This window comes from Thunnus thynnus, chromosome 21 (genome assembly GCF_963924715.1).
Source record: "Thunnus thynnus chromosome 21, fThuThy2.1, whole genome shotgun sequence".
Classification (NCBI taxonomy): Eukaryota; Metazoa; Chordata; class Actinopteri; order Scombriformes; family Scombridae; genus Thunnus; species Thunnus thynnus.
The window spans coordinates 11373253-11399697 of record NC_089537.1 but is presented as its reverse complement, the minus strand read 5'-3'; the positions used below and the strand labels follow the sequence as shown (position 1 = coordinate 11399697).

General features: G+C 40.7%; 2 protein-coding genes across 2 annotated transcripts; one reads left to right on the top strand and one right to left on the bottom strand.

Annotated features, from left to right (window-relative positions):
- The first annotated feature begins 270 nt into the window (after positions 1-270).
- trpc1 (transient receptor potential cation channel, subfamily C, member 1) lies at positions 271-14665 on the top strand. Its single transcript, XM_067578293.1, has 13 exons — positions 271-949; positions 1808-1962; positions 2084-2185; positions 2301-2503; positions 3424-3555; positions 3768-3963; positions 5063-5399; positions 7422-7561; positions 8806-8955; positions 12777-12961; positions 13256-13457; positions 13807-14001; positions 14147-14665. Exons 1-13 carry the CDS (start codon positions 784-786, stop codon positions 14372-14374), a joined length of 2391 nt encoding a protein of 796 aa, XP_067434394.1. The 5' UTR covers positions 271-783; the 3' UTR covers positions 14375-14665.
- Positions 14666-14994: 329 nt separating this feature from the next.
- Positions 14995-25095, bottom strand: pcolce2b (procollagen C-endopeptidase enhancer 2b). Its single transcript, XM_067578297.1, has 9 exons — positions 24815-25095; positions 24419-24527; positions 23814-24069; positions 22519-22643; positions 22091-22227; positions 21820-21983; positions 20754-20837; positions 16647-16814; positions 14995-16258 (listed from the first exon to the last, which is right to left on the bottom strand). The coding sequence occupies exons 1-9, from the start codon at positions 24946-24948 to the stop codon at positions 16128-16130; spliced, it is 1308 nt and encodes a 435-aa protein (XP_067434398.1). The 5' UTR covers positions 24949-25095; the 3' UTR covers positions 14995-16127.
- Between the last annotated feature and the right edge of the window lie 1350 nt (positions 25096-26445).

The following is a 26445-nucleotide window of genomic DNA, read 5'->3' as shown; positions in this document are numbered from 1 at the left end:
ACGCCCAACCCTGCACAGACCAGAAGCCATAGCTGTGATGTTTTTCTCCCGTTTTTTTATTTTCATACTCCGAATATATGCATATATTTTCACAAGGCTAATGCTTCAGAGTGTTTGCTGTAAAATAGACAAATAATAATGATGTCCAGTGTTGTCAGCACGCATATATCTAGTGACCAAACATATAATGTAATAGATAGTTTACATCAATTCTATTTAACTTGCATGTATCTGTAAAAATGGATATTTGGCACTATGAAGAATGCTCTACCAGAATACACTTGTCAGTGCAAAGCTGCACTGAATAGCACTGTTACGTAATCATGTAGCACAGAGGCTTTGCGCCTGCGAAATGAACAAGCAGGTGGAGGAGGAAACATGCGCAGTAGGAGCCTCGTCAGCAGCATCAGGACCAAAAGGATCCCCAGGAGCCTGCGATGCGAGAAGATGGTGCATGTAAACACGCCGAGAGAGATGACCGTCTCATTTTGTCGGATTGCAGTCGCCACTTATCTCCACTAACCTCAACTTTGAAGTGATTTAGAGCGGGGAAAAAACTGATAAAAAAGGTAATTTTGCAGACAGCAGAGCCGCGCAAACGCAGCAAAGATGCGACAGCAATAACAACATTTAGTGACATTGGTTTAGTCTCATGACGACGTTTTAAGCCTCTACTTCGCTGCGACAGACAACAACAACAACAACAACAATAAAAAAAGGATTCCTCTAATGTCATCCCATATGACGGGCTTTCTTGTGTAATGGTCGCCGGTTTCTAGTGGGATGCACATCAGTGTTTGGCCGTACTCGCTCTCCGTCGTAATGGCAGCTCTGTACCAGGGCACAGACGCTTCCTCTCCGGATAAATTTCTGGCCTTGAAAGACGTGAGAGAGGTGAAAGAGGAAACTACGCTGGATGAGAAACTCTTCTTGTTGGCATGCGAGAAAGGTTTGTTGCTGTTTGTCTTCTTCTTGTTCTTTAAAAGGTAAATCCATACATTTGTTACTTTTTATCTGATGTGTTTAAAGACACAGGAGAGATAATTATTGGAATCAAGGGAAGCAGGTGATTAGGCAGGTGATTGCTGTATTAAAATAATGATCATTAAAGACATTCCTGAAACATTATGTCTGATTCTGGCAGACTTACATGTACAGGTAAAACACACTGTGACTAACAGCTTGATAGATTTCCAGCAGGGTCATTGCAGCAAGCAAACTGTGCAGTCATACCACATTTATTCCGGTAAATACCTCTCACAGCTGCCAACATGTTGGCTACTGTGGAAATTTGCCCGCAGGGGATTTAGATATATTTAGTTGAACGTCTGCTCTTCTGAAAGTTCCTCTCTGAGATCTGCTGACTTTTCACAGGGAAGTACTTGCAAACCAGAAGGAGAGATTCTACACCAAGTGTAAAATAACAAAGAGGCATGGGCATTCTCATCTTAGTCAGATGGGAGTGTTTCATTGATAACTTAAGAACATTGCACAGGCGGAGGTTGTTTTAGGTGTGCAGCTAGTCCAGTAACTGCCACTATGACCATATAAAGTCTCTCTAAACATGGCTCAGCAACAGGAATTGTCCTTTGAGGGAGATGTTATTCTTAACACGACTGATGTTAAGAGGACTGCTGGAGCTGAACCTACTCCACGGGAGTGTTTGTCTCATGACTATGGCTGTTTGTGGCTCTTTGGCGTCATCCGCAGATAATTCTTGACCTCTTTTATAGACCTGATTTCGCAAGAATTCCCTAAAGTGAATTTCATTCACAATGTGCTGCTTTGTTTTGGCCTGGGTTCTCAGGTGACTACTACATGGTGAAGAAGCTGCTCGAGGAGAACCGTCACGGCGAGCTCAACATCAACTCTGTAGACGTTCTCGGCCGGGACGCTGTCACCATCGCCATCGAGAACGAGAATCTAGACATCCTGCAGCTTCTCCTGGAGCATGGCTGCCAGGTAGTAAACACACACACTTAGGGCAAAACAATATATGCAGAAAACACCACTTTTTCAAGTTTACTGCTGATGTATGTTTAGTTTTCGCATCTTCTAAAATGAGGCGTTTGTTTCTGTGTAGGCGACAGATGCCTTGTTGGTGGCCATAGACTCGGAGGTGGTTGGAGCTGTGGACATCCTCCTCAATCACAGGCCCAGGCGATCTTCCAAGCCCTCAATTGCTGTTAGTCTCCTCTCACAAGTGCTCTTTAAAGAAATAAACACTGTTGACGCAGAGAAGCACAGGCTGTTTTCAGTGTTAACTTCAGTTTTTATCAATATCCTCCCATCTTTTTCAGAAACTGATGCAGCGAATCCAGAATCCAGAGTATTCCACCACCATGGACGTAGCTCCGGTCATCCTGGCAGCCCACAGAAACAACTACGAGATCCTTACAATGCTGCTGAAACAGGACATCTCGCTGCCCCGGCCCCACGCTGTAGGCTGCGAGTGCACACTCTGCAACGCTAAAAACAAGAAGGACAGCTTACGACACTCCAGGTACAGGCTGCCCCTGTGATCTAGAATTCAGAAAATGTGATCGTATAAATGTTATTGTCTTTCCCCAGCATTAAGCTCCCATTGAGCTAAACCAGAAGACCATTTTCCATTCAATTACCTTGGCATGGTCAACATCACTTTTGTCTTCTAGATGACGCCTGTGTTATTTTATGTGATGATTGTTTTTGGTATCTTCTCTGGTATGTTGAAGCTTAAAAGCAGCTATGATTGTACTTTCAAGTAAAGTATACAGGAAAGGTTCTTGTGAAACACTGCGGCACGCTGTTTTGATGATAGAATCAGCTTGACAATGTCACCTTAAGCACATGGACAGAAATGATTTACTAGCACATGCATTACCTTTTGTAAAATGCTCTTATGTAGTTTTTTTTTAGTTTTTTACAGTACCATAAGTGTGTACAGCACTCTCTTGATCCCTCAGAGGACTCCAAATGTTCTCTGTTTTTGCCAAGCTCTACTTATCTAGAAATAGAGAGCCAGTACTTCATTTGCTATATTGGCTTATTCTTTTTTTTCTAAAATAAGTGGTTTTAGGCTGAAATGTAAAATGTTAGCCTCTAATTTAAGAGGAAGCATCAGTGTTTCCTCTGAGAAGTTGTGATTTTTGCGATTATCAGTATAACAAGTATCTTAGATTTTTGATCAGATTACTCTGCTGATCTCCTCTGCTAGGCAATCTTATTCTCACTGAGGGGCAGTGTAGCTTCCCACACAGTATACTAAATGAATCATTTTACAGTTTGGCTGGCAAACAACATAGAGGTCAAACAGTTAGAAGGCTGAATGTTTGTTTCTCCATTTCCCTTTTGCTAATCTCTCTCTTGCATCACTTTTCATCGTCCGTTTCTTCTCATCATCCCCATCGCCTCACTCTATCTCCAAACTCCTTTGTGGGTCAGGTTCCGCCTGGACATCTACCGCTGCCTGGCCAGCCCCTCTCTGATCATGCTGACCGAAGAAGATCCGATACTCAGGGCCTTCGAGCTGAGTGCAGATCTCAAGGAGCTTAGCCTGGTTGAGGTGGAGTTCAGGTATGATGGCTATGAACTGCTCATGTCAGAGCATGTTTTTCTAATTTCTTTGAACGTGACAACTCAGGCATACATAGAGATACTTGTCACATGCACACAAACATACTCACATACACACAGATATATTGTAAACCTTCCCTCTTTATAGTCTGGGACAGATAAGATTCCTACTCTTTCCTGTTGTCTGATTGCATCTCATTTCCGTACCCCAGGAATGACTATGAGGAGCTGGCAAAGCAGTGTAAGATGTTTGCCAAGGACCTGCTGGCTCAGGCTCGAAACTCTCGAGAGCTAGAGGTTATTCTCAACCATACATCCAGCGAGGATCCTGTTGACAAGAGAGGTTTACTGGAGGAGCGCATGAATCTCAGCCGACTGAAACTTGCCATCAAGTACAACCAAAAAGAGGTCAGACAGGCAAAGTCTGCAGCTGTCACAGTGATTGTTTTTTGGCAGCATCAATACCAACTCATATAAGTGGGTTGAGGATATAACTTTTGATATATTACCTGATCAGTTTTAATTTACTATACTTGATGTCAGACTTAACATCTGCTCCTGAAGTCGGTCTTTAGGAAATATTAGTTTGACAGGATGAAGCTCCTCCAGGCTACGGCAGTCAAAGGCAAAGGGAAGCTGGAAGTTTGAAGGGCAATTTACAGCCGGGATGGTTCAGTGTAAAAAGTCTGACTCATATATCACGGTAGACGTTGTAGCATACCATTGTTTCCCACTGGAGAAGTAACTCTGATACGGTTCCTCTGTGCATCTGAATACTACTCACCTATTCCTGAGTCTGATTTATTTTTTGGGTAACAGCAAATGTTTGTGGTGGGATTTTTATTTCTGAGAGAATGTTGATACATTATAGCTGAGTCACTTAAATCAGCTATTAATACAGTAGTCAATTTATATAAGACACCATAAAAGTAACTCTTGCTAATAGCCTCCCCATTGAAACCTTAATAATACAATTGTACTCCACAACAGCAGTACTTCTATTTCTGTAGTGCTGTACTATTTATGCAACTTATTGTTTCTCTGTGTACATGAGCAACATAAATTGAACAGTAATTAATAAGAAACATACACATGTAGAAAACAATGGGTGTCAGAAATTTCTAAATCCAGTCCAAAACATGCAAAATACCGTTTCCAGCAAGCGTTTATGTGGATACCTTTAAAAGAGCTAAAACCAGGAAAATAGCACTAGCAGAGATTATTGAAGGAATAGTTGGGCATTGTAGGAAACACTTATTTGCTTACTTGCCTAAAATTAGACTTTGAGCTAACGCAAGCTAACCGTTAAGTGGCTGCAGCTTCATATTTATTGTACAGACCTGAGTATCAATCTTCTTATCAAACTCTCAGTAAAAAAGCCAATAAGTTTATTTTCCAGAATTTCAAACTATTCCTTTGAGTTCACGAAGGTCAGTTTCAACTGATGTGTCTTGAAAATGCTAATTCATCTTCCCCCTGTTGATATTTTCCATTTGTCCTTCTACAGTTTGTGGCTCAGTCCAACTGTCAGCAGTTCCTCAACACCGTCTGGTTCGGAGAGACGGCCAGCTATCGGCGCAAACACACCTGTCTAAAGATGGGCACGGTGCTGAGCGTAGCGATGCTTTGGCCGCTGCTTTCTGTCTGCTACCTGCTGGTGCCACGCTCCCGTGTGGGCCAGATCATCCACACACCCTTTGTCAAGTTCATCATACACAGCGCCTCTTACTTTACCTTCCTGCTGCTGCTTAACCTGTACTCGCTGGTCTACAACGAAGGCAAGAAAAACACCATGGGCCCCGCGCTGGAGATGATCGATTACTTGCTCATCCTCTGGATCATAGGTCAGCTTTCATGCAGTAAATCACATACTAATGTATGTATGTTATGTGTTTGGAGGAGTGTCATGTACTGCATGTTGTTATTATGGTATATATTTCATAGCTTAGAGGCCATATTTCTGTAACTGAATAATTATTCATCTCCTAATGGACACAACATAACTAAAATAGGATAGGAATCCAATAATAAACCAGAATTTAATAGAATAACATCGCGTAGTGGAGTGAAAATGAGAAATTCCTGTTATGGGCTGGCTAAAGTCCAGTATCCTGTATCCATAATCCTATCAGGCAGAACATGACAAACAGCTGTTTCTATACCAAATGACAGAAAGCCTGGCTTGACTGGATTAAATCTGACAGTTCTGCTTCTAATTGAGCTTTACAGAAAGAAACTGAAGCTTCTCCTTTCTCCCCTGTGACTCACACACACACACACACACACACACAAACACGCATGCATGCAAACATGTATTTGCGCAAAGACAAACAGATGTACAAGCTGTATATTTTCAGATGAGGCTAGATAGTGACAAGAGAGAAACTGACTCTGTCTGTCTTTCTGCGGAAGGGCCTCTCGACCTTCCTCTTCTGCCAAGAAACCATTAGCATGATCATTCAATCGCTTTAATGGCCCTGCCTTCTCAGCAGAGATATTTGTCTCTCTGGTTGCAGCATCCTACACTTCTCCACCAGACAGAAAGCATCGCAACCACAGCTCATTGGTCTAGGTTTCCGCTTGATAAATCATCCCAATAAGTGCACCTGACAGGTTATAAAAGGATGTAGAAGTAATTGACTTCTATTATTCTATGTTATGAAGATGGTTGTGGGGTAATTTGCAATTTATTCTGTATTGTGGGAGTGAGATCAGTATTAGAGTCATTAGGCATGAGTGTAATGCGCCGTTCCATGGGCCAAGATAGCCCACTAGAGGGGGAAAGATTCCTTAAGTAATGAAAAAGAGCAACATCAAAGATCAATTTTAACAACTTCAGCAGTTTGTTTCTTCAAGGCTGCCTCATCGCAAAATAGATTTACTGCAAGATGTGATGCAGTGGTGCAGATTTCCCACTCTGGGATCCCTGCAGAATCGACAAAAAAACTGATGAGTGAAATAGCTAGAATAAAATCACTAATGATCATCCTCCTCAGACAACCTTGTGCAAGTGTTGATGTGAATTGGAGCTTTTTAAGTTCATACATGTGCTGTATGTCTATAGACTGCACTCACAAGTCAGACAGCTTTTCATTCCTTATTCTTTCATTTGTTGTCTCTTTCTCCCACGCTAACCCTCCATCCCCTTCCCCCACATCTTACTCCTGTTCTCTCCATCCTGCTATTCCCCTGAGCCAGATCCCTCACGTTAATGGGGTAATCAGATGCTGTGAGACTGTCAGTGTGTCTGTGCCCAGGGGTACATACATGTGAGTGTGTACCTCTCACTTACTGCGGTCGTGTGTACTTTGATTTCTGCATTTACACTCAAATTCAATCTTTCCGTAGTAAAACTCATGTTTCCAATAACCAGACAAAACAAATTGTTACTCAGAGATGGAAACATTTCATCTGTGAAACACTTCCTGGTGGGATGTCTGTGCATCCAGTGTGTCACTGCTCTGTTTACTTTTAGCTGAAACCATGGAAACCATCAGGTTCACTCCAATGTTATTATGCATCACTGTGCCTTGTCTTGCAGTTGAACTCAAGCTTTTAGTTTTAATTTCATTACCACTGTTGTACATTTGATGAAATCCCACATGGACATAAAAAAGACAGACACCCATCTTTATTAAATTCCACACACTACTCTAAATCCCAAAGATGACACATACTCACTGCATCAGTCTCTAATTTCTGTGTCTCGTACATTACCGTGTCCCCAGGGCCCCTTCTGTGAGATGACTTATGGCTGAATCTGGAAGCAGTTTTAAAAATGTTGGGGTTGACAGCAAAATGCCTTTTTTCCAGTGGTGCGCGTGTATATGTATATGTGGTGACGGTGAATTCCTGCTCTCCTGTAGGGATGGTGTGGTCGGACGTGAAGCGTCTGTGGTATGAGGGGCTGGAAGACTTTCTGGAAGAGTCGAGGAACCAGCTGAGCTTCGTGATGAATTCTCTTTACCTAGCCACCTTTGCACTCAAGATAGTTGCTCATAGCAAGGTACCCACACACTGTACTCACTCACTTTAGATTTAGAGGATAGATAGCTACTTGTACTTTTGTACTGCTGGCTTGAGAAGTTGAAAGATTGCAAAATGCTGGATTCATAAAGTTAATGCATTTCACTCTGTGTCCTTTTTCTGGGAAAAACCAATCATTCATCATTCAGTACAATGAATATGCAGAGGAGGCAGTCTGTAACTGCTCTTTGCATCACTGACAAATTCCTATATGACAAATACCTGTATGAGTTATCTAATAACATTAAAAAGCACCATATTTAGTTTAAATTATTTGAATATTTTATGCATTTTCTACATCAGTTAATTGAAAAAATAGTTTTATGTTACACTTTTCAGAATTTTTCATACTTTGAAATTGTTAAACAGATCTGTATTTTCTGTCTTGTGTCAGTTTTTCTGTTCAGGCCTCATTAAAAAGGTTTTTTCCCATTTGATTATGATTGTGCGATCTGTATCACCATTTCACTGATACAGTAGCTTAATTTCCAAGAAACATACTCAGCTGCAGCATTTCACTGTAATTATGTCATGATCATGTCATATCAGAGTTCTGGCAATCAGCAGTTTCTCTCTGACTTTCTGACATTCACATCAATATCAACTTCAACGTCTGTGTCTCTGTATACTTTTAGTTAAAAAACATGACTTTGCATGTAAAAGTACACACACACAAGCACCCACACATACACAGGTAGTAAGGTTAATATAACAACAGGATTGTGGTTATACATTTAAATATAGAGATCATATAACCAGAACAGAATTGGGGTAACTACTTGTCAAAGAGGAAAACAGTAAGTGATCTGATTTCCTGTGCCTCCAAACTGGGAAACTCAGATTTGTCTGAAAGTTCCAATATATTGGACTTGGTGCTTAATAATACAGCATTGCCTGAAAACGATGCAGAAGCAGAATTAAACCCAAATCGAATGATTATAGTGTTATATTTTCAATGCACAGTATTTGTAACCTTCACAAGATCAACGCTGTAATTGTGCAACTATCTTGAGATGTCTAATCATGTGAATGTGCAAGACATAAACATGGGAATCCATCCCATGTGATGTGAATGCAGCATCGAGCAAAAAACCTGAGTATATCATCGTATTTTTGAGTAGTTCTACTGATAAAAAGGCCACAAAACACGCTTAGTAAGTAGACTAGTATCACTGTAGACTCAGTACAGTCAAGTGTTTCTAAATGTGTTTGCTTGTTCTGCAGTTCAAGAATGTGGCGGACACTGAGAGGAAGAACTGGGACGCCTTCCATCCCATCTTGGTGGCTGAGGGCCTGTTTGCCTTCGCCAATGTTCTCAGTTACCTGCGACTCTTCTTCATGTACACCACCAGCTCCATACTGGGCCCATTACAGGTAGGAAGACAGCGAGCACACGTACACTAAAGTAGTTGTGATTATGTAGCTCAACGCCGACATTTTCAGAGTATATCTTCAGAGTTTTATTCCTAGTGGGGCCAGACATGCAACAAACAGTGGGAGTTTGAGATGAGGCACTTTGGATTAGAAAACAGCCCAAATTCTTATGCAATGCTTATCTAACTGCTTCCCTTTCTATTTTCTCTATACCCCACCACACACACACACACACACACACAAATGCCACCCACTCTCTTCCTCTCTCAGTGAAGTGTGAACACTCAAGGACAAGCCAACGCTAAACATTACACCAGCTGTGCCGAGCAGTATCATAACCATCATCATAAGCATTAAGCATAAGCACGGTGAACCAAGGCAGTAGATGAATGTGTTCTGTTGTAATAATACGCTCATATTAAACTGAACACAACGTCATAAAGCTCAGCAGCTTAGTTGCCATATGCATCGCCACACCGATATCATCATTTCTATCATTTACGTGAATGAGAGCCTTCAGTTTACACAAAATTGATATGTCAAACTAACTTCAGTTTAGAGGCTGCTTATTTAAAGCTGGAGGAGCTGACTTTGTTTGCCCGTGCTCACATTTTTCACTGGATCCTAAAATTGATTTCTATCACAATCTGGCACATACAGCAAGGTTGAACTGTAGCCATCTTAACAGCAAACTTGGCTGCATGGGAATAAAGTGTTTTGGACCAATTTTATCTTAAATTGAGACATTTTGTCGTCCTCTGAAGGCTGAAAAATACTGTTTTTGAAATCTTTTCAAAGCTAAGTTGATTTGTAGTTTAGTGTTGAAAGATGCTTGGGCATCAGTAGCAGAATGTGGCTTTTTTCTGTTTGTCCTGAGGTGACTTTTTTAACAATAGCTATAATACGAGCAATATTCATAAATCACACAAATACAACTAAAGTTGAATTTGTGTAATTTATGCCTCTTACACAACACAAAATGAATTCAATTTGTGAGAAGCAAACATTTAATCTGGCAAAAACGGTAATTTTTTGTGGTTTTCGTAGTCCCTTAGAGGGCCTCGTATGACAATGTGTCTCCCTTTTTATTAGTATTTTTTGGACTATAATAGTGCATTGTTCTACCTATACTGTTTTTCACATCTAATTTGATACCTTACTCATTCATAACACAACATTTATTTGTTGCCAGCTTGGTTAATACTTTTCATAATTAGTTACTATATATTATCGGGGCCGTTTCTGTAATACAACTGTTACCAATTTAAAAATTCTCTTAGGTCAGGCTGCAGAAGTCAGATCAAAAAAGCTTCATAGGTTTCATCTCTATCTACAGAACAAGGACAGTCACACGTTCATTTCAGTTGGACAGTCACAACCTTAATGGCTAAACATCAGTGTATGTTTGTGTGCCTCGTTATGTCGTTTTTTTCCACTTCCTCAGACAAGCCAAAAATCTGGTTTGCATATTTTCTATTCAGGCTCCTCGACAATCTCAGTGTCATAGGTGTCCCTTTTTATCGCATCATGATATTGTGTATCGCCCAGCCAGCTGGCAGAGCGATTCTGTAAGACAAGCCAACATCTGAGTTTGTGCTGGCAGTGTTTAAGAATTTCATTTTTCCCCACTGTGTGACTTTTATTACATAAAGAAGTCTTCAGGTATGCAGTTAGGTCAGCCTATTTTGTAGGGATGCCTTCCTGTCATTAAGTCAAGGAACTTTTTGTGGTTGACTTATAAAACACCAAGACTACCCTGTAGACTGTTAACGAGCGCTTTTCAGCTACAATCTCCTCCATCTCTCTCCCTCCCTCTCTCTCTCTTTTTTTTCTCTATCCGACCTCGCTCTCACTCACTCACTCACTCTGTGACATCACTGTCTGGCTTGGCAAGATGGAAAAATTATTAGCTTTGAAAATAGATGTGGCTGTGTGTTCATGGCCACCCTTACATTCACATGGCAGACACACCTCCCTCCTCATGCACACGTGCCAACACATTTCCACACTGTCGTGATATGTGAGTGCGCAAGTCATACAAACACACACACACACACACACATAGACAGTGAGTCAGTACTATGTGGGCTGCAGTAATGAAAATTTCTCTGATTCCATCCTTCCTGAAGAGACCAGCTCATACTTTTTGCGGGTAGCACCCCCTACTAAGGTTGGAAAGAGTGACTGAAAGTGTGTGTGTGTGTGTGTGTGTATGTGTATATCTACTATTACCAGTGGTACACACTATGAGCTCACTCATGGCCCAGACTTAACCTCATGAACAGTATTAATCTACCATAATGGATGGCACACGAGGAAACTTGTATGAGAAAAAAAGAGGGAGGTTATCCTCCAATTCAGAACTACATACAAATTCTAACCAGGTTCTGAGTATGTGCTCTGGTGTGTTTTCACTCTGAAAGTGACAAAATTAAATATACTTTGACAATTTGTATGCTAAATGTGCTTTATTGTTGGTGGATGTTATTGTCACAAAGTGCATTGCGCAAAGGAAACGTAGGAGATGCTCACAGCTGGCAAAAATTAAAACTAATTGCGGTGGTGAGACAGCTCCAGGAACATTTTGGAAAACAAAAAATATTAAGATTTTTCTTTTGTACTTCCTCTTTGTTAAGATTCATCGGAAGCCAAGTCAGTTTGTTCATAGAGCACACTTAAAACTGACAGATTCTGACCATTGTAATGCATTTGAATAATTAAAATGATATAAAATGGTTACATCGGAACATTGGAAGTATGGCAGACATCCATTGACACACAACTTGTATCATTTCCTGTTAGGACATAATTTCTTGTATTCTAACAGCCAAAAGGGTTTACTATGCAGGCAGATATTACTGGCTTATTTTGTAGAAAGTGTGTGTATGTGTGTGTGTGTGTATGTGTACCCCCAAATGCATCAGTCCCCCCCCCCCCCTTCCAGTCAAGGTTAAGAGCTGCTGACCTGCTGCATTCCTGCTCTGTTTGTACAGTAACTATGTTAGGCTATACCTGTCACGCTGGGCAAGCAGGGAACACCCTCAGCTCCTAAATCGTGTACAAGACGTGTACAAAGTGGCGGAGGAATACACTGGGGGGATTTAGACATGACAAGAGAATGAATCACGCTAATAGACTAGCCCTTCTCCTCAAACAAGCAGCCTGGGTTTCTGTGCAAACACATTCACCTTGAGGTACAGGGAGAGTGGTCATCCCTCACACTGGAAACTGTGTGTGTGTGTTTGTTTTTTGCAAGAGCGAGTGTGTTCTGACCTTGTTTGAGCATCTCTAGGTCCTAGTAAACAGATAAGCCACTCAGGACTATAAATAGTTGGTTGTCCATTGCACTGAGAACACTCTCTCTGTCTTCGATCCCTCTCTCTGGCTTCTCCCATGTTTGTCTGTCTTCCCTCAGGTAGGGTAAGAGCACTCCATCTGCCAGAATAAGTCACTTTTCCCACTCGCCTAAGGAAGGCACTGCTAAATAAGAACATGTGCGGAAAAAACTAGCGACAAGTGGTTAGAAAGGTTGCTTACATAGTATCAGTGTTGAAAGGGAACCAAAACATGACATTCAAGTAGCGACCTTGCTTAAGTTTTAATGAATTAGACGTTATATACTAGTGTAAAGGTCCAGGAAAGAAACCCAAAATGTATCAAATTCCTCCTAATTAAACAAAAATGTAGATTATTCTGCTTAAAAATACTGAATTGTAGCAATTGAAAATGATTGCTCGTAGAAATTTTGAAGAATGACTCATGTCTACAGGATTAGATCAGATCAAGCTGCGAGAGATTAACAGACTAATGCTTCCCAACAGATCTCCATGGGTCAGATGCTGCAGGAGTTTGGAAAGTTCCTGGGCCTCTTCCTGCTCGTGTTATTCTCCTTCACCATTGGACTAACCCAGCTCTACGGAAAGGACCATAAAGACCCAGACAAGAATCCACCCAAGGACTGCGAGGGCATCTTCTGCCAGCAACAGAGCAATGACGCATTTCACACGTACGGACCAACTTCAGTCTGTCGTTTTGGACAGTGACGATGACAGTGATGAATGTTCACAATGCATTTTGAGAGATGTCAGAGATTATATGTATATATAATGCTGTATAAGCATGTTGTATAAACACAGCTGGTATAGACATTACAGATTTTTTCAGATTTATGATTTAACTATAAAATTAAATGTCAGTAATTTATGCATTTCCGGTTAGAATGTGAGATGCATTTGACAGACGTGCTGTTCAAACACACACACACACACAATAACATCTACCAGCTTCTTCCTTCTCACAGGTTTATGGGGACCTGCTACGCCCTATTCTGGTACATCTTCTCGCTGGCACATGTTGCGCTCTTCGTCACCCGCATTACCTACACAGAGGAGCTGCGCTCTTTTGTGGGTGCCATGATCATAGGCACCTACAATATTGTGGTGGTTATTGTCCTGACCAAGCTGCTGGTGGCCATGCTCCATAAAAGCTTCAGACAAATTGCTGTAAGTGTAAACAACTTTTTGGCACAGAGTTTCCAAAAAGCGGTCACGGGTAATTTCAGTTCAACTTGGAACTGAAGTTGTAAATCTTTTCATTTACTTTTAAGGTTTGATTTTTCTCGAATTCTGTAATGCTACACAGATGTCATCTTGTTTTTGTCTTTGGAACCCCAACTGCATATTTTTCTTCTTCCTTTGAACAACCATTTGATCTTGATTATGCTAAGTAAAACAACTCATCTTCCAGAAAAAATCTGTCTCCTCAAGTATTTCCACAACAATATATATTGCATTTTTAAGATTCCCCCATTCTTTTACCTAAATATTCCTGTTACCTTTTGGTATTCTGCAGAATCATGAGGATAAGGAGTGGAAGTTTGCTCGAGCCAAACTGTGGTTGAGCTACTTTGATGACAAGTGCACCTTGCCGCCACCTCTCAATATCCTCCCCTCCCCGAAGACTGTCTGCTACTTGGTGACCAGCATGAGCAAGTGGATCTGTTCACACACCTCGAAGGGCAGGGTGAAGAGACAGAACAGCCTCAAGGTGAGAGAAACATTTTTTCACAACTGTCAAAACCTTAAATTGTAGTAAGAAGGCAGTTGCCAGTGCATACTTGAAATTTTCTGGAAGGTTGAATTCAATCTTTTCCGCTACTCTTGAACAAACCTTCACCGTATTCTCCATCCAGGAGTGGAAGAACCTGAAGCAGAAGCGTGATGAGAACTACCAGAAGATCATGTGTTGCTTGGTTCACCGTTACTTGACCTCTACGCGACAGAAGATGCAGAGCACAGACCAGGCCACAGTGGAAAACCTCAACGACCTGCGCCAAGACCTCTCAAAGTTTCGCAATGAGATGAGGGACCTGCTGGGCTTCCGGACCTCCAAATACGCCATGTTCTACCCAAGGAGCTAAAAAAACAGAACTAGATATTCTCTCCCTTTCCCCTTTCCCTTTTGACAAAACCTCTGCTTCTCGTTTTATCTGGGATGCTGTGTGACCCGAGCATGTGGAAATAAAAACTCTGCTCTTTGAGTCACAGAGGCAACTTTTAAACCTGGAACTTAACTAGAAAAATATATATTCTCCACCAAAGCCTCCAGACTCAGGCCCCCTATGTATTATTCAGCTATTCAACCTTTTTGTAAATAAAGAAAGCCATTGTTTTCAATAGAAAGATGAATAAAGATTTATGGAAAAATTTGACCCTGTGGGACTTTAATGGCATAAAGAGCTGATTTTGCTGAATACACATGCTGCCTTTGAGATTTGCAGTTACTTGCTGGTTTCTCTTCCTTGAAAACTGATCTTTGGCCACATGCGTCCGAAAGGGAGAACACAGTCGACTGTTGAGCCAACTGCCCAGCGGTCCAGTCCACGTGAGAGTCACATTACACACACCTGATCCATTTTCATGCTTAGTAGAGCATAGCTGACCTGACTGCTCTCAGTAGAGCACTTCAAATATTATTTGGCATTATTTTGTTTTCCAGCCGAAAGTTCTGCAAGTACAAAGACACACACAAACAAAAGGAAAATGTTAAAGGAGTTTTATTTGGGCAGATGAAAACAATAAAATATAAATAATATTCACAGACTTTTTCATATGAAAATACTTTCCATTTTTCATTTCATACCTCTGCCCCTAAAAATAATGACAGTGACTCAGTAATGTATAGTGATGGCGGTGCTTTGCATCCATAAACAAACTAAAGAAAAAAAAGCTTTAGCTAAGAAGGTCCTCATTTGTTTCACATAAAAATATCTTTTTAAAAGAATTATGTATATATTAAATATTGCACTTTTTATCACCACATTAAAAACTTCTAAGTCCTGCACATTAAAATCGAACATAGAAAATAAATGGCAGATCTTAAACCCCATCATTAAAACTAAAAAGATCAGCTGTGATAAATCCCCTATGAATATTAATGAGACTTTTTAGAAATTTAAGACTATCCTGCCAGGCAAATAGCTTTGTTTAATACATACTAAATAATATTTAATCCAATCTTTATTCATATTGCGCTCTACAGCCTCAAAGGAAGACATCATTGAAAGGCAGAATATGGAAGAATTTGAAATAGATGCATACTGAAAGTTTGAAACAATTTGATTAATGACTTATGAAACACGTCTCTATGAATTGCCAAGCTCCCTATTCTGAGCTCCTGTTACTCTCTGGCTACAATTTAATTCCCTGCTAGGGGCATGACAGGAATGTGAGCAGGCAGAGTGAGAATGAGCTGAGACTAGTGATGGAAATTTCAGCTAACTTTATTGCTGATTAATATGTGGTTGCGGAACATTTAACTAACTGGTCTCTTAATAGAAGACAGAGTGGAAGCACTTCATGTCTTCTCATGAATTCCAGAAACATGCAATCTCTCAACAATGAAGGAATTTGATATTTTCTTATTTTTTATGCAGCAAACTTAACAAATCCAAAAAAATCTCAGTTGCCCTTAATTTAATCAATCATGTAGATTCTGTGTTTTTCTCTGGCAGCTCTACATCCACATTCTGTTTCGTGACTTGTGTTTGTGTTGTTGAGATGGAGATTGTGTTTGTTTTCGTTTTTTTTTTTTTTTTTTTTGCTTAATTGTTTCCATCCACAGCTGAGCCTCAGGCACACCAGTCCAGTGGAGATCCTCAGTGCTACTGGAACTCAGCAACGCTTGTTTTTCAGGACGTTGAGTCCCTTCTGGTTCTTCGTCTTAAACGCCATGACGAAGTGGTGAGGGGCGATTTTCCCCCGGCCGTCCTCGTCCACCTGGCCCATGAAGATGTAGTTCAAGCCTGGTGAGGTCACACAGAAAGAGCCTGAATGCAGTGGCGGAACGGCAGAGACATTCAGGGAGACCAAATATCAGAATCTCGACGCGGCAGGTCTGTATACCATATGTTTATATGCATACATATAAACATATTTAATCTTTCATTGACTGTTTGGACTTTGAGTTCTGCCGCTCACCTCACATTTTGGGGGCGAGCTCTATCAACTGAGCATGACGGCACAGCACAGGAGGCAAACTCAGAGCCATAGGTTATTCAAAACAGTCAACCAGGAACTGCATAATGATTATCATCGTTTAGAGAATGCAATTTTCTGTAACAGCGATTTCATACATCACAAAGTAGCATATTCTTAAAAACATTGAGCCAAATTCATTCCACCAGCACTCACCTCTTCTGATAAATGGGCACTTCTTGCACAGGATAATGATCTTGGTGCTCATGGTCTTTCCTGCCTGCTGGATGGCCAGACTTCCTTCCTTATACACGTTGATGATAGAGACAGTGGCATACATACTTCCTCCTCTCATCACCGCGGTAATGACAGTCCCAGTTATCACTGTTATACACACGCACACACAAATGTCATGATACAGATAACCAAACATACAGAAGACTATTCCACTGTAAAAATCTATCACATAATAAGAATCGATGTGTCCTTCCAATTAACACACTTCCTCGCTGACAGGGATCCAGAGAAGTCAGTTTTAATTTTCATAAACTAGCACAAGATCATTAACTAACTTGGCAAGAGCTGCTTCTGGCCGGAACACAAACCAAAGCTTTAAGCACAGTGACAACAGCAAGCATAATGAGACTTTGGAAAACCACCAGAATGAAAGAAGACGTGTCTGACTCATATCAGACTGACAATTAAAAAACATTTTAATTTGGCAGTTCAATTTATCACGCTGCAGACTAAAGGAAAAGGGAAAATGTAGCACCAATATACTGTGCATAAAAAGAAAATAATGTTTCAACAGCAGAGAAAAGAACAAAGTTAGAATAGTGAATTTAACAGGGAATCAGTTGTGTTGAAGGGTTTTTTTATGTGAACAATATGTGACAACAGCATTTCAGTTCCTTCTCTTTAAAGTGCAGCTTGTTCGTAAAGATGTCACCCTGGATTAACAGCATAGCCTCTCAACATTTCCTTCCAGGCTTTCAACACTCGCCTTATGACCTTTTTATGGCTCTCTTATCCATCTACTAGCTAATAGCTCCTTCTCAAATACTCAGAATACACAACATCAAGGATATCGTTTGCTGTAATTTTAAGACTTTCAAAAGATAATCGATTCCAGGATGTGGCCCTGTCGGTGACAAGGCCAAGTTAAATGTGTGATATCATTATTGTGCAGCAGACAGCTAAAATGTTTTGCTTGTGAGTCAGTGGAGCAAAGGTCGCTAAGAAATAAATGCAATACAGTCTAATATAGAGAGAAAACAGATAGCAGCTCAGTGCTTTCATCGAGAAAACTATTTTTGTACAAGACAGGAGATTAAAAATTCTGAGGAACATCCAGAAATTGAAACTGTGACAAATCATACAGTTGCTACTGTATCTCCCAGTTATTTTCTTTTTCTTCCTGCTACTGCTCAAAAATGTAACAAATGTGCTGAGTGAAGTTTCTGCCATTTCCTGTTTAGTCTGACCTGGGCTCTCTTTAGTAAAATAACACAGAGTTTTGTTGTTATGACTCACTGAGCATGGAAGAGACTTGACATTTAGCAGTGACAGCAGAGTGAGAGGGAATCACGTCTCGTTCAGCATGAACAGGATTCTTTACACTGATGGTACCAATATGTCTGGACTTCACATACTGCTTGTTTCATTTCCTGACAGGGATGAGGCTAGCCAGAAGACTAGCCTGCTTCAGTAATGTTGACTATCTGGTGCTACTGTTACACAAACCAGTGAGCTGGTTCTGACAATTCAATGTGCATATATCACACCGCTATATTAAACGATAGCAACTGTTTTGACTTTAAGTGTTGATGAGACAAACTGTTTTCAGTCTGTCTCGCCACCTCATTAAAATGTGATGTAACATATCGAGTGCCGACTCCTCCACCACATCACACAGGCTACTTTTTCCGCATGCACCACCACATCGCTCGCCTTTTCCTCAGTTCCTGATGCAAATCCAACTGAACCCCTTTGAAATGCCAATCTAACACATGTGGTAAACATCTCCGAGAAGAAAACATCAGAGAGCGGGAGAGTAGCAAACTGAGGCTAAGCCTGAATCAACACGTTCATTTATCAACAGTTTACCCACAGTCAGAGGCTGAGTGTATTTGTGTGTGTTTACATTGGAGGCAACGGTGTCCTACTGTATACGCTTCACTTCCTGACAGGCTATCAAGGAAGTCTTTGAGATGCGCAGTGAAAACTCTATGGCGCAAAGATAACGACACCATCAGGGCTGTTAAAAGCTTGCTGGGGAGACTTGGCTGTCGATGCAAATGTGGTCTCTGCTGACGTAAATCTCGGGAGTATCTGTACTGTATCTGTGTTTCTGTGCAATTGGTAACATGGTTAATCCTCCAAGACAAATACCTGCTGAGCTCCACTCTTCAGAGAAATGTAATGAATTTGCCTTGCACTTTAAATGCTTTAAATTTCCAATATTAAGAATAATATTGTGGCTTCCTCTGCTAGTGGGTGTTGCCTCTCTTCTTCCACAGTCTTAACTCAGTGCCATGTTGACTACACTCTGTCCAACTTTGCTTTTATTCAATGTAGTGAACTACAAGAAGTGGTGCAACAGGTTAGTTCTGCAACATGTATTCTTGACCCATTCCCTACTAAGTTGTTTAGGACCCCCTCGAAAACGAGATGGTACATCTCAAGAGGTTATTCCTAATAAAGAATTTCCAAAAAAAAAAATTCTCAGCTGTCTGGTAGATGATGTCCTTGAGACTGTAAACGCCTCCCCACTCTCTGGAATCTTCCCTACATCCACAATCCTCCCTACTCTCTGTCATCTAACAATTTGTTTTTACCATTCTGGTTTTAGAGTTAACCTCAGTACAGAAACTGCCCTGGACAGAGTTGTTAATGATCTTAAAATTAGCTCAGACAACCATGAAGTCACTATTCTTGTACTTCCTGACCTCAGTGCAGCTTTCAACACTGTTGACCATATAATTCTTCTTCAGCACCTAAAACACTGTTTAGGCCTTAGAGGCACAGTTCTTAATAGGTTTTCTTCCTATCTTACTGGAAGAGCTTTTTTTCTGTTTCTATTGGTAACTTTGAATCAGTTGAAGTTGTCATTCCATATGGAGTCCCTCAAGGGTCAATTCTTGGTCCACTGCTGTTTAATTTGTATATGCTCCCACTTGGGTCCATCATTCAGCAATAAAATATTTCATATCACTCCTACGCTGATAGCACAACCTTAGCCCAATGAATGATCTCATCCGCTGCATAATATCAAATATTGAATAGCCAAAATTTTTTTACAGTTAAATGAGGACAAAACAGAGATTCTTTCAGTAGGTCCCAAGACTTTGAGGCCCCAGATGCATTCTTTTTTAACTCTCCTGTCGGTAAAACCTTGTGAGCATGCCAAAAAGTTGGGTGTGATTTTGGATGCTGATCTTAACTTCCAAAAGCACATATCTACTGTCTCCAAGAATGCCTTTTATCATCTAAGAAATATATCTAAAGTAAGATGCTTCCTGTCACAGTCAGACTCTGAAAAGTTGGTTCATGCGGTTATTTCCAATAGACTAGATTACTGCAATGCATTTTTTGCTGGACTGACAAAACAGATGTTAAATAAACTCCAGCTCATTCAGAATGCTGCAGCCAGAGTATTAACTAAAACCAAAAGGTTTGAACACATCACTTCTATTTTATTTTCTCTTCACTGTCTCCCAGTAAAACAAAGAATTGATTTTGAAATACTTCTTAGTGTTTTGAAATCCATGAATGTCTTAGCTCCTTCCTACGTTGTTGACATGCTCACTGAGTACACACCAGACAGACCATCAAGCAAAGTTCTCCTCATTATACCAAGAATAAATTCTAAATCAGTGAATCATGAACTAAGGTCTGCTACAACAGTGTCTTCTTTTAAAAGCGGACTAAAAACATATCTTTTTTCGCGATCTTTTAGTTAGGATTAAAGTATGTGTTTAATGGCTAAAACCTTCATTTTTGAATCAGTATTATTATCATTATTATTCACTTTTTAATAATAATAATTATACCTTCTTATCTTATTTCCTTTTAATTGTAATACCCTCTTAAGTTTTTATATATGTAATACCTTCTTATCTTGAGTATCTTACATTGAGTCTAAACCTGTCGTATAAAATGTGCTTTATAAATAAACTTGACTTGACTTGACTACTGTTTAGGTTTGGGATTAGTATGTATGTAACAAGAGATAAGTTGAATAATAACACAAACAAAACTGTTATATCAGTGACTGTAGTTAATGTGGTTTAAATACATTGCAATAAGCATTGATGTTCTTACCAAAATTGCTGGAGCAGTAATTGCTCTCAATTGTTCCCCGTCTTTTGCATTTCTGCTGGCACAGGGCTACAGAGTACTTCAGGGCTGCGGACACACACACACACACAAAAAAATCAATATCTGTAGTTTTGCCTGCCAGTGATGCAAGCAAGTAAGTTATGGTTGCATCTGTTTCTACTGTGGTTCATTTACAGAATTTACAGTCTCTCTACAATGAATGGCTGTCAGCCTCACACACAGACAATGTACTGTGTGACATAATGTGACTAGATAATATGTTTTTAGAGTTAGAGATAGTAAAGAGTCCATAAAGGAAATAACCAAGACTCTAAATATTATTTTTACTGAAAGAGGGAAAAGTCAGAGAAGATAAGCCAACAAGAAAGTGTTGTCACAGTATGACATCATGGCAGGGAGGTGCCAAAACAACCTGGCTTGACTAAGGGGAAAAAAAAACAGTGTGTATGTGGGAATGTGAGTTTGAGTATGAAAATGAGCTGCGATTGCGGACGCACACCCACGTCGTATATGAATTTGTGTTATGTACAGTTTACACAAGACTAATGTGAGCAAAACACACCAGTTATAGCATATGCTGTGTTTGAACATGTGCTGTTGTTGGCTGCATCTTTAAGTACTGTGTGTTCTAGTCACTGTTTGTACAGTGAATTGAGAAGATCTATTCTTAGGCATGACTTTTTTGGTATAACTGACCACTCTTACCCATTTGATTTAAACAGAGTAGCCACATATACTGTAAAGCAGCTCAGAGTCAGAATTCTTAACCATAAACAGTATACGGACGACTCTTGAAGGAGTTAATGGCCGCCTCATTGGACTATGACACAAGCAAAAGATTTCACTTATTTCTTTTCTTGTCCAAATATGCTATCAGAGGCAGGTTCCAGATCTCCCTCGTGTAAAATACAGATAAATAAACTCCACATGTGACATAAAAAAATCCAGAGGTCCAAAGCCAGTGTGTCTCATAGCTACATCAACAAATACAGATGTTAGATGGATGTTGGATGGAGATGGTTTTGATTGGATAAAAGCTGCTACCTACGTATGGGCCTGGTGGTGGCTGGCTGAGTGGTAGTGGTGGGTGGTATTGTGGTGGTGGGAAATTTCTTGGGTCTGAACTTGTAGTGTCCAATGAAGCCGTCTGCGGTTAGACTGAGATCTGACAGGAACTGGATTAGGAGTTGGTTTCCGTCAGAGAAGACTGGCCTGCAAAGGAAACACAGGAAAAAAGACTTAGGGTGAAACTGAGAGGAAGTCATAGGATGGATATTTTAATGAAAAAATAAAATCTCCTGCATGACAGAATCACCTACGCTGGGGGGCTGTCTCCGCAGTATTTTCCAATCCTCTTGGCGTCGTTGATTTCCGCCCCGTTGAATATGGAGACGTGGTCATAGCGGCAGTAGTTATCTCTTTCCACATCAAACTTCTCGAACTTCACTTCAATAATCTGCAGCAGAAGACAGGACTCTTTCATCAAGCACAAGCGTGTAATAGTCTGGGAAGGCTGATCAAAGGATACCCTATCATTTGTGGGATGATGTAGTCTTGTTCCACACCCGTTAGGCATTGAGCTGTTTTAAGAAGATATTTTAGGTAACTTTTTATACATGTTTAATGATTAGCTGCTAGGCCATTTTCCACAAGTCTTTATTCATTTAAGAGTCATTTCCCATAAGAACTTTACATATTCAACTTCATAATAAGAAAAATAAGATAAAATCGTTTTGAACAGTCTGACCTGGTTCTTTGGTGCCACTATGTGCCAGGAGCAGGTGACGCCAGCTGGGTAGTCCTTCTCAGGCCAGTTGGGTGTTTTGAAAGACCCAGAGGGCTTGTCTAATCTGCCTCCACAGTACTGGTCCCCTGTTGGGTAATGACTGAAGTTAATCATAGATTGTCATCAGGACTATGATTGCACAATCAATCAGCAAAATATAATTCCTGTTCCATGAAGGAAATGATCCAGACCTGATTCACCCTCTTTTGAAAGGTGGGAATGTTGTGTACATTATATCATCCTGTAATTAACCACTTGTCTACTTTATTATGAGCGCCCTAAAATGTACAGTAAGGCACTCATTAGTTCTGTATGGTGAGCAGTTTAAAAAAAGATCTGAGAAGAATCTGAGAAACATCAGTTCAATAAAGCCGTTTGGCCTTTTAAACCCTGAAATCTCTCTACTTTTTTCTCCAAAACATACACTTAGATTGATTTCCTTTCCAACATGACGTGTACTGTACAATTTAGCACAATGACAAAAATAGAGGAGTTTTGGTGCTGAGCAGTTTTGACAACACTCAGGGACAGTATGACAACAGTCAGTCCGCTACCATCCATTGTGTAAGATCCAGGCAGGCTGGTTAATAGGCATTGTCCATTACAGCCTTCAGCTCTTTGGGAACAGTGAACCAGCCATTAAAATTCCTTAAAAACAGTAGACAAGACTTTGTAATCCTGCAGAGAGGAAAGGGCTCGGTCAACTCTAAAGTGATAGCTACTTCTGACCTGAGCGTTCAACTGAAGCGCTCCAAGAAATTCTCAGTGAGAAATTCCACATCACACTGTGAGAAGTGTTGAGATGTTCCTCTCTTTTTGTCCAAACTCATAGTCTTGTCTTGGACAACTGAAAACCCCCAATGGTCACTGATTTTTACTGAGAAGAAGAAAAACATGCATGCCTTGAATGTGATTCACAGAATTAAGCAAAAGCTGAAGTAGACTTAATGTCCTCTCTCTCTCTCTCTCTCTCTCTCTCTCTCTCTCTCTCTCTCTCTCTCTCTCTCTCTCTGATACCATGTAATGACCTCTCGGAAGCAACTCATATTAATTTGAACCTCTGCCCAAACAGACACACTCCCAGACCTGTATCAGATTCCTTTACGGGGTGAAGGGATTACATGCTTCGGTAGTGGCAAGACATTCTCTACACAGCTGCTACCCTCACAACCTTGGCACCTACGTGTGGGACAGCAAGACTAAAAGGAAGCATGCCAATACCATTCTCCCATCTTCCTCTTCCCATGTTTGCCTACCTCTCTCATGTGGATGGGCAGCAGAGAAAACAGCCAAGAAACCACTCCCAGCGGTGTTGGCATCAGATACCATCTGCATGAGCATCTTGTTGCCTGTGGAAACCAAGGCTCCTGGCTTGAACGTGCCACAGAAGCGACCGAGTCTCTGTCCACTGACATGACCACTGTAAACATCCACATAGTCATAGCGGCAAAGGTTGTCACTCTCCAGGTCAATAGAGCGGAATGACAGGACCACCACTTTTCCCTCAGGGACCTGGGTGGGAATTTACAGAGGGCATTAAGGGTCAATTTCTTATTATTACTGAATGCATGCTATGAATGCAACTTTTTCCAGCTGTAGCCTACCCTCAGCTTGACTGTTTAAATATAGCCTACAGTAATGTAATGAAGCCAGTCAGCAAAAACTGCCATAAGATGGCTGTGGTAAGTATTTTTAGAAGGACATAAGAGGTTTGGGGTTAATAGGCTATCATACTATTAAATAGTGCAGCTGTTTGGTGTGGTTTTAATTAACAAACAAAAAAAGACTATCAGTTTTATCATAATAATTATTCTGGACTATGGTAGGTAAGCAAACCATGAAAATATTAAGTTGCACTCACTGTGATTCTCCACACACATTTAGTATTTGGAGGGTAAACTCCTGGGTACCCCTGGCTCCCGATTACTCCAGATTCCCCTGTGATGTTTCCGCCGCATGTGAAGATTGGTCTAGGAGGGGGAAAAAATGTTTTATATTTTCCAAATATTTGATGATAATAATGTGTCAGGACATTGAGCTTAGTATAAACATTAACGACAGCCTGCGGTTGATTTAATACCGATTTAATTCCTCGCCAATGCGCCATGTCCTGACTGAAAACAGCCCAGGCTGCAGAATATTCCTCTAAATAAACTCCAGTCCACTGACAGTCCCACAGTCTACATGGGAATCCTGACACCTTGCTCGCTCATAAAGCTTTCAAATAAATTTTGAAATAATGTAAATAAAGGTGTACCTCCGCTGAGACTGCGCACAGACCTCTGTCAATAACAGTAGACTCCATGCGCAAAAAATACTGCATGTTCTCCACATTGTTGGGTTAACGGAGCAGGCGCTTCGCCTGTTTTCGCCCCGTGGCATGAATGGCATTGTGTTCAGCAGCTCAGACGGTGGGGAAAAGTACCCAGGAGTTCCTGCAGGGAGTTTCAGCAACTGCAAGCTGGAGCAGATGAATATAGCGTTTGTTCTGCGTAGTAGGAGGGACGGAGCATAGGCTACTGCTTTTTCCCCCCCCCAAAAAAAAAAAAAAAAAAAAAAAACGATTAAAGACGCGCTGGAGGGTGTGAGGTCTAGCATTTAGGCTATATACGACAGCTGGCCTGAGAAGCTGAAAGAGGGTTGCATGAATAAACTTGACTCGTTACTTCATACATGAATGATTTGGAATTCCACTCAATATCGACCAGAGGCTTCATACATATGAAAGAGAGTGGATACATAGCAAAAGTACATCACACAACTCAGTGCTTGCAATGTGTATGCTACATTGATCAGATGTGAAGTGACAGAAGACAACTGTGGCCTGTTCTCCACCAGGAATGCACATTTTACACCAGCTGGGACATCATTAAAAAGAGGTTTTTGAAAAGGCCGTGGGCTGTAGGTTGGTAGAATAACATGCACAGGTATGAGAGGTGGACTATAGGATGAGAGAAACGGCGATAGAGAACGAGGGCACCATCTGCTGGACTAAAATGGTACTAGCAACTATACTCAATGCGCACATTTACTGTATTTTTCACGTAAATCAATGGAATGAGAGAAAAAATGACTGGATACATTCTACATATGCGGCTAATTGGTCATTAGGCTATTAATCGCCTCTGAAATATGTAATAAATAATAGAATAGATGCTTTCATGCACAATGAAAACTTGTATCTCAAATTGGCAGATGTAGTTCATGTGCATGTAAAAACATGAGCATTAAAGAGAAAACAAACAGCACACGCATGCATTCACACACACACACACACACACACACACACACACACACACACAAACACGCACACACACACACACACACACACACACACGTACATGTACATGCATAGGATATATTGTATATAATTAATATATACCAATCTTAATGTTTGGCAATATAATTGTTGTGACATTCATGCCAATAAAGCAAATTTGAATTTAAGAACCAAATTACAAGAAAACAAAAAGAAAACTACTTGACAGATTGGAAAGAATCAACCAAAAAATCAGAGCAAACTGGAATGCTATTTGGCCCTAAATGGAGAATACTCAGTGGCAGATTACCTGATCAGTGTGACCGATCCAAAACTAAGGAAATCCTTGTCCATGTACAGGCAGACTTAACTCCCCGGAGAAGACAGACTGCTGTGAACCCACTGCACACAGTAGGACGTGGAAACTGAGCTGCACTTTTTTAACCACTTGCCAGCTGTGCCAAGACACTACCCACAGATTATAACCACCCAAAAAGACTTTGAAAACATGGCTAATAGTAAAAAACTTCCATATCTGCTGGGCGAGATACAGCAATATGCAAACACAACTGCAACATTTGTGAGCTGTTGTGACTGTGTATTCCTGCATTGACCATTTGCACTGTGCT